The sequence below is a fragment of the Lepidothrix coronata genome, unplaced genomic scaffold (assembly GCF_001604755.1).
Source record: "Lepidothrix coronata isolate B3197 unplaced genomic scaffold, Lepidothrix_coronata-1.0 Scaffold25, whole genome shotgun sequence".
NCBI classification, from domain to species: Eukaryota; Metazoa; Chordata; class Aves; order Passeriformes; family Pipridae; genus Lepidothrix; species Lepidothrix coronata.
The window spans coordinates 6445441-6462903 of NW_016690205.1; the positions used below are offsets into that span (position 1 = coordinate 6445441).

General features: G+C 44.3%; 1 protein-coding gene across 1 annotated transcript in view; it reads right to left on the reverse strand.

Annotated features, from left to right (window-relative positions):
- Positions 1 to 9702: 9702 nt before the first annotated feature.
- Positions 9703 to 17463, reverse strand: part of TCERG1L (transcription elongation regulator 1 like) — a 58946-nt gene continuing 51185 nt past the window's right edge. Inside the window, exons 11-13 of the mRNA XM_017809355.1 lie at positions 14772 to 14861; positions 12594 to 12712; positions 9703 to 10591 (exon numbers count right to left, since the gene is read on the reverse strand). Of these exons, the coding sequence (XP_017664844.1) occupies positions 10435 to 10591; positions 12594 to 12712; positions 14772 to 14861 (366 nt within the window). The 3' untranslated portion in view covers positions 9703 to 10434. The remainder of the gene's footprint in view (positions 10592 to 12593; positions 12713 to 14771; positions 14862 to 17463) is intronic.

Genomic DNA, 17463 nt, shown 5'->3' on the forward strand with positions numbered 1-17463 from the left:
GCCTCACCACCCTCACAGCTGAGAATTCCTTCCTAATATCCCAACTATCCCTGCCCTCTGGCAGTGGGAAGCCATTCCCCCTTGTCCTGTCCCTCCAGGCCCTCATAAATAGTCTCTCTCCATTCCAGTTCTCTCAGCCTTTCCTCACAGCAGAGCTGCTCCACCCCTCTGATCATCCTGGTGCCTCCCCTGGACTCGCTCCAGCAGCTCCATGTCCTTCCTGTGCTGGGCCCCAGAGCTGGAGGCAGCTCTGCAGGGGGGGTCTCACCTGAGCGGGTGTGTCCAGGTGGTTCTGCAAGAGCTGTTCCAGTGGTGGAGCCCACATTGGAAGGAGGTGACTTTGCTAAATAGCCAGGCAGATTTGGAACAAAATGTCCCTTTTTTGATCCCCCAAGCATAAATTATCAGTTATAACGTAATTGTGGCGAGAGGCAGCAAAACAAAAGTTAAATGAGTTAAAGTGTAAACACAGGCAGTTTTCGAAAAAGATAAGTGTGAAGTAAATGAACCAAAACTGGCTTAAACACAGGGGAGAGCAGATAATCGAGTTCAGGAATTAGAGAGAAAAACAGGAGATGGAGTTTGGAAGGACGTCTGCTGACAGCATACAAAGGATCAGGAAAGTCGAGTCGAGGATAATCCCATCCCAGCAGGATTTGTGCAAAGGCCTGGACCACAAACACTCAGGGCTATTTTCCCTCTCCCTGTTATTTGCTGTTCAATGCTGTCACATTCCCTGTGTGGTGATGGGTTTCATCTGAGCTGTGGAACAATGGGAGCTTGGGATGGATCATGGCAGAGCAACCAGGTGCCTTAGCACAGTGAGAACAGGCCCCCCCAGCCTCCAGCGACAGCCGGTCCCACACCAATCAAAAATTCAGCTCCGGAGTTTAAATTGAATGACACATTTACTGGGGGTATCTGGTGTTTGGGGCAGTGTGGGCACAGGGGACTGAAAGGTAAAACTGCCCAGGCAATGCCTGCAGTGGGTTCAGAGCAGCAGGGATCACAGAATCATTTGGAAAAATCATCTGAGGCCATCCAGCCCAACCATTCCCCAGCACTGCAAGGCCACCACTAACCTGCATCCCCAAGTGCCATATCCACATTTTTTAGACCCCTCCAGGGCTAGGGACTCTGCCCCTGCCCTGTGTTCCTGCTATTTTTTCCTGCTGCAAGTCCCAGAGCACTGTGAGTGGAGAGGGAGCAGAGGAGGTAGCAGAGGCAATATCATTTTTCCTGCTGATGCCCATAACATGGAATGATTTCCAATTTGTTAGCATTCATTCCCAGTGCTCTGCTCTGACAGGGCTGTACCACAGCTAATGTGTTGCAGGTGGATTGCAAAGCACTTTTACATCAGCCTGGGCCCAGCAGGGGATCAGACTGAGCTGGGTGGTTTCATACCTGCTGTTCCCGAGGATGGGAATGTTGACATGTGGCTGTGCCTGTTCCATCACAGCAGCTGGGCCAGCAGAGCCCAGCACAAACTTTTTCCACCATCAAGGGCTTGTAACTCCTCTGCTGCTGCCTGCTGTGGGGAGATAAAACAGCTCAGGGGGGAGAGCACATGCTGGAGCCCTGCCTGCCACCCCTGCCAGTACCCAGGTTCACATGGAATGTGCAATTCTGTGGGTAGGGCACGGCCAGCTCCTCACCTGGGGCTGTGCTCAGTGTTATGGGCTCTGTTAGGGTGCTACCAAATGATGACAGAATCATAGAATCTCCTGAGTTGGAAGGAACCCACAAGGATCATCCAGTCCAACTCCTGGCCCTGCCCAGGACACCCCAACAATCCCACCCTGTCCCTGAGCGCATTGTCCAAACACTCCTTGAGCTCTGGCAGCCTTGAGGCCGTGACCACTGCCCTGGGGAGCCTGTTCAGTGCCCGTCCACCCTCTGGGGGAAGAACCTTTTCCTGAGATCCAACCTAAACCTGCCCTGACACAACTTCAGCTGCTCTCTGGGTCATGTCACTGGATGTGTTGGTTCATGAGATAATTTGCTTAAAGACAAAAAACTCTGCCCAGAGTAAAACTTGGGAAATTTGGGTGTTCCTGGGCAAAATATTGGTGTGCAGCTCAGTGGCTACAGCAGAAAAAAAAAGGGGGAGTCTTTGTTCCCACGGGCTCAACAGGCAGCACATCCAGCAATTCCAAACTCTGGCAAACTGAGCCACAGCCTCCAGAGAGGGAAAAGCATCTGTGTGGGGAAAGGGGTTATTTCTTAATGACTTTGAAATGCCACCAGCCACTGCCTTAGTAAAGAGGTAGCTCAGGTGGTGCCACTCCCTGCTCCATGTTCCTGTCTGCTGTGGGGAGCAGCAAAGCCAGGACCAAGCCCACACATCTTGAGTGAGTGGCTGGGGGACCCACAATCCTCCATTACCTTTTCCATCATCTGGAGTTTTCCTTGTTTTTCAGTGCTGTTGGAGCTCCATCTCCAGCATCTCCCTGTCCCTCAGGTTCAGCACAGTCAAGCCCCTTCTCCTCTCCCAACCACTCATTAGCTGAGTTTCTGTCTCCATGGAAGAGAAGAGCATCTTCATTAACTGAAACATTTCCATGGAATCCTGGGAAGATGCACTGTGAAGGCATATTGTCTATTTTCTTATTAAAAGAGTCATGTGAGAGGTCCAAGGAAGAAGTGGAGCTGTTTCATATTTCATTGATTCGACCCTCAGCAGCACACGAGACACGTGAGGCTGCTTTGGGAATTATTCTGGCTGTGGAGCATCAACTAAAGGTGGCTCAATTCATTATTATTTTTAAAATTTTGAAGTGATGTCACTGCATTCATATATTTCTATAATATATCTCTCACATATTCATTTGCTGTAAAGTAGGTGCCAGACTCTGGCTGTAAACCCAACACATGGATGGGATAATTACTGTTACTCACAGCAGCAGCAAAGACCATTCAATAAAATATATATATTTAGCATAGCAGGCAGAATAAATGTTTGTTTATAGAAACAGAAATAAAACCCATGTGCAAAACCATCTGCTTCTGTCAGAGGGAGCTAAATTATTACAAGCCACCCAACCATCAGCTTCACCACAGGTTTGCATCTCTGTGATTGGAATTATCAAGGGCATCATCCAGGATGGGTTATCCAGTTTGTTTTGTTTTACTTGGCTGTCTTTTTATTTAATTGGGAATCAGACTGGAGCTGCCTGGACTGAAAAGCAATGTTTCTGATTCCCTTGGACTGAAATCAGCTTCGTGCAGCAGGTTCCCCTGGCAGCCCTCGGGATGCTCATATAGGAGTCCTTGGTCCCCACCTGCATTAGGGCTGATCCCACAACATGCCCCACTCAAGGAATACATTGATTTTTGCCCATTTGTCCCATTGTTGGGAGCCAGACTGCTAAATACACATCAAAGAGGCACTGGGAGAAAAGAGGTGGGATTAGGAATATCATGCCTTGTCTCCCTGAGTGTTTCAGACAGTCCAGTGTAGGAACACTCATCATCTTTTCTGCTGCTTCAAAATAAGTATATTAAAGAAAACACCTTATCCTGTCCAACACTACCAGACTTCAGCTGGGGAACACAAAGGGTTTATCACCACGAAGGTTTATCATGGAAAGACAATCACAAGCTACTTATACAGCCCAAGAAAGAGCTGAAATTCTGCCAGGGGAAATAAACTCCTTTCTTCTCACAGTGCCAGCCCAACAACCAGGATTAAAGGCAGCCAGAAATACGGACAGAGAGCTAGAAACACATATTTTTCCTGCAGAGAAAATTCCTGCCCGAATCCCTGAGGAATGTGAGACCAGCCCTGGGAGGATCCTGCCTCTGAGAATGAGCCAGGCTTGTGGTGGCTCTTTGTATCCAGGACAGGGATGGATAAACTGGAGCTGGGATGGAAACCCACCAGTCCTCCTCCTGAACTTGTTTCAACTTTCTCTTTGCATTCTGCATAATTTGTGTCATAATTCCCAAGGTATAAAGTAAACAATCTCACAGCTTTTTTTGTTTTGCTTTTCCCCAGGATCTCCCCTGTGGCAAAACTTTTCTCCTGGCAGAGGACAAGTGTGGAATACTTAAAGAGAGCAGCAAAACTGAGAGGAAAATACTGCCTTTTCACTTCCCAACCTTCACTTTGGAGAACAACAAATACAGAACTCCCCATTCACAGTACAGAGGACCCCCTTGATGAGCATGGGGGGACACACCCTCCTGCTGTAAAAGACAATCCCTTCTTTTAATGGCAATATTCCACACTGGACTGCCTTAGGCGCAGGCTCAGAGAGCTGTGTGAGCAAAAGGTACCTTTGAAAAGAGCTGGGGCCATGCTCCTGGATAAAGCAGATTCCCAGAAAATTCCTTTTTCATGGTGTGGCTTTGGTGTCCCACTGGGAGACCTGGGAAATCCACAAGATCAAGAGGTTTCTGCAGGGGCTCACTTTTCCTTTTTCTTTTGACATTTTCCTGCCCACAATTAAATGAATGTGCTGCTGTAAAACAGATGCAGGAACAACATTGGGAGGCTTTGAAATCCACCTGAAATGCCTTGAAGAATATCCCTGAGGAAAATATGAATCTCAGAATGGTTTGAGTAAGAACGGACCCTAAAAGCCCATCTCATTCCACTCCCTGCCATGGGCAGGGACTCCTTCCACTAGCCCAGGTTGCTCCAAGCCCCATCCAATCTGGCCTTGAACACTTTCAGGGATTGGGCAGCCACAGCTTCTCTGGGCAACCTGTGCCAGAATTCCTTCCCAATATTCCATCTAACCCTGCCCTCTGGCAGTGGGAAGCCATTCCCCCTTGTCCTGTCCCTCCAGGCCTTTGTCCAAAGTCCCTCTCCAGCTCTCCTGGATGGAGCCCCTTTAGTCACTGGAAAGGGGGCTGAGTTCTCCCTGAAACCTTCTCTTCTCCAGGTCTCCCCCCCAGCTCTCCCAGCCTGGCTCCAGAGCAGAGGGGCTCCAGCCCTTGGAGCACCTCACGGCCTACTCTGGACTTGCTCCATGTCCTTCTACTGTTGGGGTCCTGGTTCTGGACACAGGAGTCCAGATGGGATAAACAGAATAATTTACAGAATAAACCTGATGCATTACATGGAAGCCATGACTGGGATATTCCTGCTCATCGTTTCCACATTAGAATTTGTAGTTTGCTTTGTTTTTTAAATGAAAAGTCAAAATAGATATTTTTTTAAAAATTGCCCAAAGTAAATCCTTTCATTTTTAAGCAGCTCGGGGCTCTGCTTTCCCCAAGGTATCCCAGGGCAATAGAGCTTTTGGTGTAGCAATTCCAGGAGCTGACATGGAGCAAACTCTCCTTGTTCATGGCAGCTACAGACTCCAGTAAGACGAAGCAGTGGCAGAGGTTGGAAGGATTTACCCATTCTCAACTAGTGAAAAGCCAAAGCTTCCATCAGTACTTCGACTGTGCTTCTCTGCTCTCATTGTCAGAGCAGAGGGAGCATCAGTGCTGCTTTGCTGAGACTTTTCATTGCTCATCACAAGGGTCATTCATTTCTGACTCAACCAACACCCAGCAGTGACTGGAATAAAAAGGAATTAACTTAATTTTAGGTCAGCCGCACTAAGGTGCTGCAGGTTCTCGGGCGAGAAGCCCAGCAGTGGCCGCAGGAGCAGCAGCCCCAGTGGCTGCACTCCAGATGTGTCCTCACCTACACAGAGTGGGGTGTTCCACAGCTGAGCCCATGGGATGTGCTCCACGTGAGCAGATCCCGCTCCAAAGCCACCAGAGATCAGTGGAAGGGCTCAGGGGTGAATTCAGACCTGCTGAGCATCCACGTTGCCTTGCAAAGGGAAGCACAGAGCAGCTCCCCCACACCTACAGCCATGAACCAGCACATCCTGGAGGTCCTGGGATGGGAATTATCCCAAGGGAAAGAAGTTACAGCATCCCTTTTAAGCAACTGCTTTGAGGCTGGAACAGTACATGGAGACTACCAGGGCTGAGAGTAATATCTGCTTAGAATCACAGAATCACAGATACCTGAGGCTGGAAAAGTCCTCTGGGAATGAGCACAACCATTCCCAGCACTGCCAAGGCCACCACTAACCCATGCCCCCAAGTGCCACATTCACATGGCTTTTAAACCCCTCCAGGGATGAGACTCCACCACAAAACACCCAGACTTATTTCCTTTAACCATAGGCAAGTTTTGGCACAGCTCCCTCCATGTCTTTGCCCCTGTTCCCCCACTCTGAGCTCTCCTCACTCTGAAATCGCCATCAGGTGCTGCAAGGAAGAGGATTTCCCCTGATTTTGGAACATCACAGCTACTCTGGATATTTTTGAGAACACATGAGCAGCTTTTGTTTAAAAATAAAAACATACAGTGGTAATTCATAAGATCTGTGTGGAAGATCCAGACAGATCAACCTCAAGTTTACTGGGTTTGAATTATTAAATCAATATTTTATTCTTTTAGGAGGAAAAACATCACATCTGAGGGAAAAATTATTTTTAATACAAACAAAACACGAGCCTTGAAAGTCTCAGCCTCCCGTGCTTAAAATCACAGCCTTCTCAGAAGGAGAAGGTCTTTATTAAAAATGCTCTTTAAAGTTAAATATATTCTTGTTTTTCAGTTTCTGTTCCAAACAGAAGAACTGCTTTCCTGTGATTCCGGGGAAAGGTTTTCTCTTCAAAGTAGAAAAAAGGGGAAATACAATAAAATGACATTTTGTTTCATTGGGTAAAGCCTGATCTAAGAATACCAGACTGGTTTGGTTGGAAGGGACCTTAAAGCTCATCCAGTCCCACCCCCTGCCATGGGCAAGGACACCTTCCACTAGACCAGGTTGCTCTAACCTGGCCCTGGACACTTCCAGGGATGGGACAGTGAGAGCTGCTCTGGGCATTTTGTCTGTTTTCGTTGGTTCAAAACCAAGGATGGCCAAAGCAGAATCGATTCCAACAGGTAAATGTGAAAAAATTAATTTAGAAATGCTTGCACCAGTCCTTACAGCTCAGAAACTCCTATGTGCAGTAGAACTGGAGACTCCAATTCCACTGAAAAGCTGCCTGAAATCTGCATCTCAGGCAAGAACAAGAACTCCCAAGAACAGGATTTTTTTTTTCCTCTACAGATAAACAGCAAGGTCAAAAGAAGGGGAGGTGTTCAGAGAGCGTTCAGGGAATTGGCAAAGATTTTTTTGCCCATTTTTTATCAGTACCTTTATTTTTACTAGACAGTAACTCAAAAATAATCAACAGAAGACTTTGTGATATTTATATTGAAAATCATTCTAATTTAAATATTGGCAAATTATGCAGTTCTGTTAACAGGAAGAGAGAAAAGAGGATGGTTAGTGGTCTGCAGGGAAGATGAGAGGACAGGACTAGCTCTCTGACTGTAGTTTATAAAAACCAACAAAAATATCCTTAATTTTTCTGCCCAAAACTAAACCTGGTGAGCACCCAGGTATGGAAATACAGTGGATCAGGAGTGAGTTGTGAGTTCCCCCCTCATGTCCAGTACAGGACGCCTGAGGAAAATAAAGTCCAATTTACAGCAATTTTGACAAACTCTAAAGCATTTCTAGGGCTACACCAGGTGCCCAGTTTACCATTTTAGAGGAACTTCTCACAAATTCTTCAAAAGCAAATTACTCCAAGTCATCTCCAGATGCCCTTCTGTTGAAAGGGGTGAAATTCAGTTCCCTGTCCAAGAGAAACCATTGTCTCTGCATTTCCAGTTGCTGTCCTGTTTTCCTTCCCAAAGGCTTTAAAAACAACAACCTCAAGACAAGGAGATGGAAGAAAACCATGACAATCTCTCAGGATACAACACAAGCAAACCTGCCAGGGGTGAATTCATCAGGAAAAGCAAGTGGAGAGACACCAATTCTGGGTGTCTCCATCAGGGCTGGAGAAATACAGTATATGGAGATTTCATTGGTGCTTGGAGGGATAAATCGAGTTGAATTGCTCACAGAAGCAAACCCAAAGCATTTCGTTGTGAATCCAGAAAAGTCAATTCTGAGTCTCCTGGGAACGTTGCCATCATTTGTTTTCATTTCTCTGACTTCTCTTCATTTAGGCTCGAGATTAGCTCTCCCAACAATGATCACAGCAATACAAAAACCTGCTCCCAGGGGAATGGGATGAAAGGAATATTTACCAAAGTAAACACAGGCGAAGAAATCAAAATATGGAGAAGTTTAAAAAAAAGCACAGTCACAAAGTATTTAGGAGAGAGAAACAAAATGGCTTTAACTGTTGCTGAACTACTAAACATTCACCCAAAAATCTGTAGCCTTGTTAGGAGGCCAAAAAGCAGAGAAAAAACCCCATCCAAAACTCATCCAAACCTCCCAACAACCATCCTTTGTGTATCTTCATATTTCCCACACTGTTCAGAATTTATTTACTGAGTATTTTGCACTTTTCCTAAAGAAAAAAACTCAACATTTTCACCTTTGATTTTTCCTCCTATGTATCTTGTTTTCAGCCAAACATAATCCTGCTAAGGATGCAAACACACAAATTGCTCTTCAAACAGAGTTATTCAAACAAAGTGATTATTAGGATTTTATTGGCATGTGAAGCCAAAACACAACAAGCTCCAGCCTCTGGCAGCCCCTTCCACCTTAATTTAGTTTGAATTACAACATCCTTAATTTCTAGTGTCTTGTTCACAGGGAAGCCAAAAGCAGAGCTCCTTCTGGAAATGCACCCTATGCTCAGCTCCAGTTTATTTTGCTTCCCAAGGATCCAACCAACTATAAGCAAATCTGCTCTACGTGTCCTGGGGGGGGGTTTCAGGGCTGTTGGTTGAACTGGAGACCGTCAGAACCACTAAATGCTCCAAATTTTTCCAACTCCAAAACTGAAAAAGAGCAGATATCCAACCCCCCCAAGGCACTTACCTGGGCAGAAGAACATCCAGAAGATCCATCACAGATGGGAAATCATGGAGCAAGCGAAGGAAAACACAGAACAACTGGAGACTCCCACGGGAAACGAGGAAATCAGGACCTGGACAAACATTTCTTCTCAATATCCTGCCTAACCCTGCCCCCTGGCAGTGGGAAGCCATTCCCCTTGTCCTGCCACTCTTTGAATTATTCAGAGTTCAATTTTCCAAGGTATTAGAAAATACCCTATATCTCCTTAATTATAAAAATATGTAGCACACACGTAAAGAATAATTCCTGTTAGTTGGCGAAAATATCCCCCTCACTTCAAGCAAGCAAAAATCTATGGATTGGGTCAACTGAGAAGAAAGTGATGATCACAGAGAGAGTGTCTTTGAAGTAGCACAAAGGCAGAGATACCCTAATGTCCAGCAGGGCTGTGCTGGTTTAATCCAGCCATGAATCCTATCTGTGTAGCCAGAGTGACTCTTTTGCTCCCAATATCCTCAGAACTCTGATGGATCCCAGTGGAATCTGCACATGAATCATGAGTGAGGCTCCTCCCACTCCTCTGGTTTTCCATCTCTCCAGTGAAAACCACAAGCTTTTACCCATTATTTCATAGAAATACAGAATATCCTGAGTTGGAAGGGACCCACAAGGATCATCCAGTCCAGTTTCTGGCCCCGCACAGCCCCAACAATCCCACCAAACACTCCCTGAGCTCTGGCAAAGAAACTATTCAAACAGTCCTGAAACTTAAACCCCTCTAAAAATTGGCTTAACATACTTATTAATTAAAAAAGTTAAATATTTATTTATACAAATATGATGAGAAAAATCTCATGCAGACTTTTCACAGACAGTAACAGAACCCAGACTGGGATGGCTTTACAAAACTTGGGTTTGGGGACGTTGAGGGAGAAGTGTCGCTCTCACCCGCCTGGAGCACCGGTCAAGGGGGGTGGGAAGTTCTGAGAGAGTTTTCCTATGGGACATATGCCAAGATTTTCACACTCTTCACCAATATTAACAATAATATCTGATTACTACTACTCAGAGGACTGGACAGAGACATATGAGCAGCGGGGAATGGATTCCTGTGACCACCAGACCCCCACACACTGGAATGCAGAAAGTTGCCAAAAGGTCGCTTGAGATAATTCCCCTAAATGATGAAAATACCTTGGGATGGTTATGGATGGCATCTGCTTCTGCTTAATTATAAACCTGCACTGGATTCATAATTTGTGTATATTACAAGTAATTTGCATAATTAAAACAATTAAGGGATTGACATATCATGGCAATTAGAAATGCATCAAACTCTGGATGTTGTACAAAAGAGAGCTTCAATATGAAACATTAATTCTTTGAGAACAAAATATCCTTTAGATTCCTGCAGAACAGCCTTCACAAATCCCAGAGATAGTCAAGAAACTCTGTTTAGAGCAAGTTTTTCCCTGGGAAACCCACTCGCTGTCGTGCTGTTGAACATTGAACCCTGAACTCCTTCTCCTTCAAGTTCCTCCCCGCAGTCACAGCCTCGGCTCACTCGTGTCTTTATTGCCAGTTTCAGGAGTTCTTATCTCATTTTTCGTAGCCTTATCCTGTTTTCTTTGTCCCTCTTTTTAAGAATAAGTATGAACTGATTGAAAAAATGCTCCTGGTCCTTCTTCTTCTGGACGAGGCGGAACCGCTGGTCTCGGCCGTGTTTCTCTGCAAATTCCTTAAATGTTGTCCTGCAGGAAACAGAGACATTTTAGAGCTGGGACTTGGCCAAGCCACTCTCAGGCTCTTTGACCTGGATCTCAGTTGTTCACACAGACACCAAAAATGAGGGGTGTTCTGGGAATATCTGACAGGAATATAATGGTGAGGGAAAGCAGGACAATGCCAGAACCACTGAACCTCTGGACACACAGACCTCCCTGCAATGGCTAAGGTCCACTTTTTATGGAAAAATGGGGTGATAGTTGGCACTATGGACATTGCTGAATCACTAACATGTCATTCACAAACCAGTGACAGGGGATTTTTTATCTTATACTGGATATTTTACATTACACTCTCCTAGCAGCATTTTCTCCCTTAATTTCCTTTCAGGCTGCACTCCCAACGTGATGTTTTCTTTTTATAGGAAAGATTTGTGTTTTATTTATCTCATTGTGTACCTAAACCAAGCCAGAGACTATTGCAGGGAAACGAGCATCCTCCCTGCTGTGTCAAAACCATTCACAGGTTAAATGTTCCCTGTCCTGTAGGCCAGGACAGATTTTCCCTTGCAGGCTGGAAATATCATTGCTGGAACCAGCTTTTAAGTGCTACATTACCCTCAGAATATTCCCAGTTTTGTTGCAAAATTCTTCTTATAATAATAATAATTATTATTATTATCTCTGTGCAGCCCCACGTGCTGTTTGTATCTACATGTCTTGGCAGGTTGTGCTGTATAATTAAATACTCGCATGTTTTAGTAGAGAAAACATTAATTTATTGCTTCCAACTATAAATTTATAATATATAAACACTTATTTTCATATAATTTACAAATAAGAAAGCACTGCCCTAAGCACTGCATTTGCTATACATTTGCTAGGTTTGGATCCATCACTTGAAAAACAATGTAAAAAACAAATTACACATTGGGCACTTTATTTTAAATTAATCATAGAATTAAACAATGGTTTGGGTTGGGAGAGACCTTAGAGATCATCTTGTTCCAACCCCTTGCCACGGGTAAGGACACTTTGCACTAATTTAATGACATAGCATTAATAGCAAATTTGTTAAATTATATTCCTCTTCCATCAAAAACCAAACCTAAATACAGTTTATGACTAGTTCCACCTGTATGTGTAATAGAAATGAGATTTAACATTCAGGGTCTGATTTTACATGATTAATATGTATGTGTGTGTTCTACAATCAAAGCATATACATAAATATAAAATACATATGTTATGCAAAATATTACACATTCTGAATGAGAGCGAGAGAGAGGGAACATTCCCTCTCCCAGAAATTTAAGGAAATATAATAAAATATTAGGGAAGAAACATCAGCACAGTATTGGAAGAGCTTGTTATGAAGAGTTAAGCTCAGTGTTCCAGCACTCTGGGCTGATAAGCTCAGCCTAAATGAGAAATCTTATCTCTCCAAGCCTTCTGTCAGAGACTGAAATGGTTAATGATTTATGCATTCCAGGAGTTTGCAGGCTTTGACTTTTGCCCTAAAAAGGCAAGGAGATACCTCAGATGGGTAGTTGGGCCCATCCCTCCAGTGCTAAGCCCTAAAAAGGCAAACAACTCCTCATGCCAGGGAGGTGCAAAAGCATGACTGGTGACTTTGGGATTTTGGGTTCTCCTTCTCCCCCACCGCCTGTGAATCAAGACCATCGCTCTCAAGCATCACTGGATCCAGTGGGCAGTGACTATGTCCATTTCTTTTGCACACTCAGCTTCTCTTTTCCCTTACTCTCATCCTGTTTTTCATCTCCCCTAAACAGTTTCTCCCTCCCCAAAAGTTATCTCTATGTTGCATTGTTTTATGACAACACCCAAAACGCTAGCATACTTGTTGATACAAAATTGTTAAAATAAACTTTGTTTTCAGACACCGATTATTTAGTGTTGTTTCACTTTAATCCACCCCAAGGGAATTATTGATAGAAACCTGGGTTACCCCCCTCCCCTTTTCCTGGGGCGGGTCGTAAGGCAGTGCCCTTCCTAAGGCAGTGCCCACCTTGGTGACAACTTGGATTCTTCAAGAAGCTTTTTGAATTCTTCTTTGGCCAGCAACAGTTTGTTTTTCTTCTCTTTGTACTCCTCTCTGATCCGGGTCTTGACAAACTGCTCAAAGATCTTGCCAAGAAAGGGAAGAAGACATAGAGTTATTAACGAAGCCTTTGTGGTGTTGGGGCCTGGCCCAAGAGCTGCCAAGTCCAGGGACTGCAGTTCTTATCTGCCTGAGGTCCCTGCAGCACTGACTGCGCATTCCCACAAAGGAAGGAGCTGGGAAAAGGCACAATTTGGAGAGATAACATCTCCATCCAAACATCAAATGCAACATAAATCAAAATCTCCCAACTCCAGTGCCTTGCTCGCATTTTCATGCCTCCAGCATTAGTTTTGTCCGCTGTCCAACTGCCTGCAGGCCTTCAGTTTGAATCTTGCATCATTCCCGGCTGGATGGAATTCCTGAAAATGTCTATAATACCAAACAGCAATTCTTGTACGTTATCCCAAAAAACCCTGGAGATCTTTCAAACACCAAGAGTTTACACATGATCCTCACGCACCCAAAAGCTTTAATGTCTTTGGAATGAGCAACAACCTTCCTCTAATAGTATTTGGCAGCAAAGCAGGTGGCAGGACACACAACATCAGGACTTTTGGTGTCTTGAAAGGGACTTAAGGAGCTCACTATGTTACAAAATTCTGCCAACTACTTTAATCCCATTTTTAATCCCCAAACCCTGGCTGGTTTCATGCTCTAAACACTGTAACACACTAAGCTGTTCAACCAAAGGAGCTGTTCCTCAGAATTCCCTAAGTTTTCCATAGTCAACATCCTTCTCACCACAAATGACACACATTAAACATGAAATCCATGATACCACCACAAGCTCCCTCCCCAGCACGAGGATGCTCAGGTGCAAATCTACACCCCAGGAAAGCTGAAGTAACCAAACTACACGTGGGATTTAGGAGGAATGTGGAAAAGGGAAGGAGTAGCACTGGAAAAGTAAATATTAAAAGATGGCCATGAAAGAATTACTAAAAAGAACTTCAAGGAAATCTAAATGCAATTGAGTAAGTTCAGTAAAGATGGAAAAAACAGAACTAACAGGTAACACTGGTTTTGCTTTCCTTTCCTTCCTTCCTTCCTTCATCCCTTCACCTCCTCTCTCCCTTATTCTCTCCTTCCCTCCCTCCTCCCTTTCATTTTGAGCCACTTTTCCCCTCTCACTAAATTTCCAACATTCCCAAAGCCTGCAACAGTTGCTCTTGAGGCCACAGTCACCAAGTCAGTAAATGAAGATGGATGTGCCCAGTCCCTCAGTAAACATCTACAGGAAGCTCTCTGGAGAACCAGGGGACAATATGGAATAGGAATAAGTCCATTTTTCCATCGTGTTCATTTAAAAAATGGACAATTCCATATTCAAAATTCTTCCTTTTCCAGGATGATAAAAGACTTCTAAGGAAGAGCAATAACTACAGGACAGAAGTCCCCACCTTCTCTGCAACATCCTTGCATCTCTTCTAAATTTTTTAGACTAACCTGCAGACTTTTGGATCCCTTGTGATAAATAACACCCAAATTATCAAGGAAGCTAAACATCCACGTCCCTTTGCATCACCAGGAAAACCCAACCCTTCTAACAGGCACCAGCACAACACAGGGCTGTGCCCAGTTATTTTCAAATCCAGCAGTAAATCCTGCCAAGCTCCTAGAAAATTTACTAAAAAATAAAAATGAAGCAGTCTCTCTTCAATATTTAAATAATTCAGGGTAGGAACGTTGCCTTATGGCCATTTCCTTCTTTCCAGCCCAGTTTCCCAGGCTCAGGAGTTGTTCCTACAACCCAAGAGACCAGAGCTTGCCTTGTGTTCAAACCTCCCTGTACCACTTCCTTCTCCAAGGAGACAACACTTTAAAACATGGAATACCCTAAGTTGGAAGGGACCCACAAGGATCATCCAAGTCCAACTCTAGGCCCTGCATAGGACACCTCAACAATCCCAATCTATGCCTGAGGAGCATCATATCCCAGTGAGCTGAGCCTAAACCGGGAGTTTCCACAAAGAAATATTAATTTTATGCAATTTTTACCCTCCCAAGGTAATTCCTCTGGTATCCTGGTTAATTTGGGCGATGTTTGAGGCCAATCAGGAGTCAGGCCAGGGAAACACTCACCTGCTTCCGCTCCTCTGAGTTCAGCAGGAGGTACCGGGGGTCAAACACTATTTTGTGTAATTCCTTCTCCCATGTAGAAAATGCTGAAACCTGCAAAGCACACCAAGAGTTGCACTAAGGAATCTTAATAGGATGTGGAAGAAGCAAATGTTCCAAGGTAAAGCCAAAGAGGAGCTAATGAGCCCTCGGGAGGACATGTCAGAGCGGCTGGAAGGGGAATTTTAATGATTTTGGCAATGCTCTGGTCACCCCCACACCATTGACTTTCTGTAGGATATCTCAGTGAGGAGCTGGGAGATGTTCCTTCCACATTTTTGGTGGAAAAAATCTGTAGCAGAAAGGAAAATTCCATTTTATGATCCTGTTTGAGCAACAGAAAAAATCAATTCCATCAAAGGAATTAGCTTTAATTCCAAAGCTGAAATTATGACCCAACTGAGGCACAGACTGAGGAACCACCAGTGAACATCTTCAAAAGCACCACACCCCTGCAGCTAGAGGAGATGAGGAGATCACATCCCACAGAGGTTCTTCCATCTTCACAAAGTCATGGAATCATGGAATGGTTTGGGTTAGAAGGGACCTTAAAGCTCACCCAGTTCCACCCACTGCCATGGGCAGGGACACCTTCCACTATTTCAGGACCTTGGAAATTATTTGCTACAGAACACCACTGGGAATTACTTGCTACAGAACAATCTGGAGGAACATAAAATATTCTAATCACTCCATCTAATTACAAAGCAGAGTAAACTCTTTTAACAAAATTAAGTATGTGAAGTATAATTAAATAGAGTAATTAACACTCGAACAGGAAAGGTTTGATGAAGCAAAATGGGTTTAAACGGACTTATTTTCCTCTTAAGAGTGGTCAGAGATTGGAATATTCAAAGGTCAAGCTCCTTTTGGGGATTCAAGGCCATCTCCTCCCAACATCTCCTTTCCTGATGTCCCCTCCCTGTGCCCACCATGCCCTGAGATTTGAGGGCTCCCCCTTCAAAAGGCTCAGCAGCAGAAATCCCCTTTTCAGGGTGTCTTTTATACTCTCTTGGACATTGGCTTTGTTCCCAGCACAAAATCCACTTCAAACTCAAAGCCAGTTAAGCTCAGACTTTGAGATGGGAAGGTGGAGTTTAGGAAAGCCCAACACCCCCTTTCTCTCCAGTATTAGGAAGGTAAAATCTTGAGGAAAAAATACCGCGTGGAATCCTTTGAAAAGCCTTGTTTTGCTGCCAGAATCCCAGCAAGGAGAAGACTTTCCTAGGAATGCTGTAGAACACGGATATTTTGAGGCTGGGTCTGGGAGGGAGCCAGAAAGAAGCTTAAATTTTCTCAAGATTTTGTGTAAACTTTTAAACTTCCAAGAGTGTATCAGGGATTACACTTTTTACACAGAAAAACTTGCCCCAGACTTCAGAATAAATAGCGCCTTTGTCTTGGAGCAGCACCAAAAATTCCATCTATTTTTGAAATGTTACAATAAATATTCTTCTGTTGACATAATTTACGTAGGAAGATGCAGAACTACCCTGGCAAACTCCATCTGGTTCAGCTCTTTGTAATGCCATCGAGTAATTCCTTGAGAAACAACAACATGAGGAGAAAATGGCAGGAGATGGTCATTAAATAATCAGATTAAAGCAGCACTAATGCCCTCCCTGTGTCTCAAGTGATGCCAAGCAGCTGGTGCTGACCCAGGGCTCATCTGGACATTTAAAAATCGCTCAGGGCAAAAGCCAAATCCCCCCTTATCTCCACATTTTTAAATCATAGCAAAGCAAAACAGTAAAATTCCCAAATTTCTTAGTTTTATGAGCAAATCTGACTCTTACACAGAAACACTTGAGGATCCTATTCCTTAGAACATCCCTAATACTTCCAAATATTGACTTATTAACCCCCAACTTAAACTGTACCAACAGAAATCTCAACCAGAGTTCATTTATGGCCCTTCTGTATTTTTATGCATAAATAACAAAATGCATTAATAAAGCAGGGCTGGCGTGGAGATAATTTACTGCTGAGCTGCTGAAGTTCTAATTATGCACCTTTAAAGCTGCTGATTACCAGGGATAAATTTTATAGGCTTTACTGCCTAACAACAGACACCTTGGGTTTTATTTTGTTACAGAAATGACATTATCTTTATAGAACACATATTGAGTTATCTTTAGAGAATACAGATTGCAGAGTGTTAGAGGGAGGGAGAAAAACTGCACACACTGCTCATTATAAACCCTCCCTGTCCCTGTTCATCCCTGAGCATCCCATGTTCCCGCAGCTCAGCCTCAGCTGAAACATCTCCAGAACATCCTTTTCTAGGGATCTGGATAAGCATTAATGGTTTCCCACTGCCAGAGAGTGGGTTAGATGGGATATTGGGAAGGAATTCTGGGCTGGGAGGGTGGGGAGGCCCTGGCACAGGTTGCCCAGAGAAGCTGTGGCTGCCTCATCCCTGGAAGTGTCCAAGGCCAGGTTGGACAGGGCTTGGAGAAACCTGGGATAGGACAAGGTGTCCCTGCTCATGGCAGGAGTGGGACTGGGTGAGCTGTATGTTCTCTTCCCACCCAAACCAGTCTGTAATTCCATGATTCTATCATTTTGGATGGCCAGTAAGTGAACTTGGCTTCAGTCTGCTGGAATCACTGGAATTTGTGGTGATGAACATTAAAAAAACCAAAGCCCGTTCCAG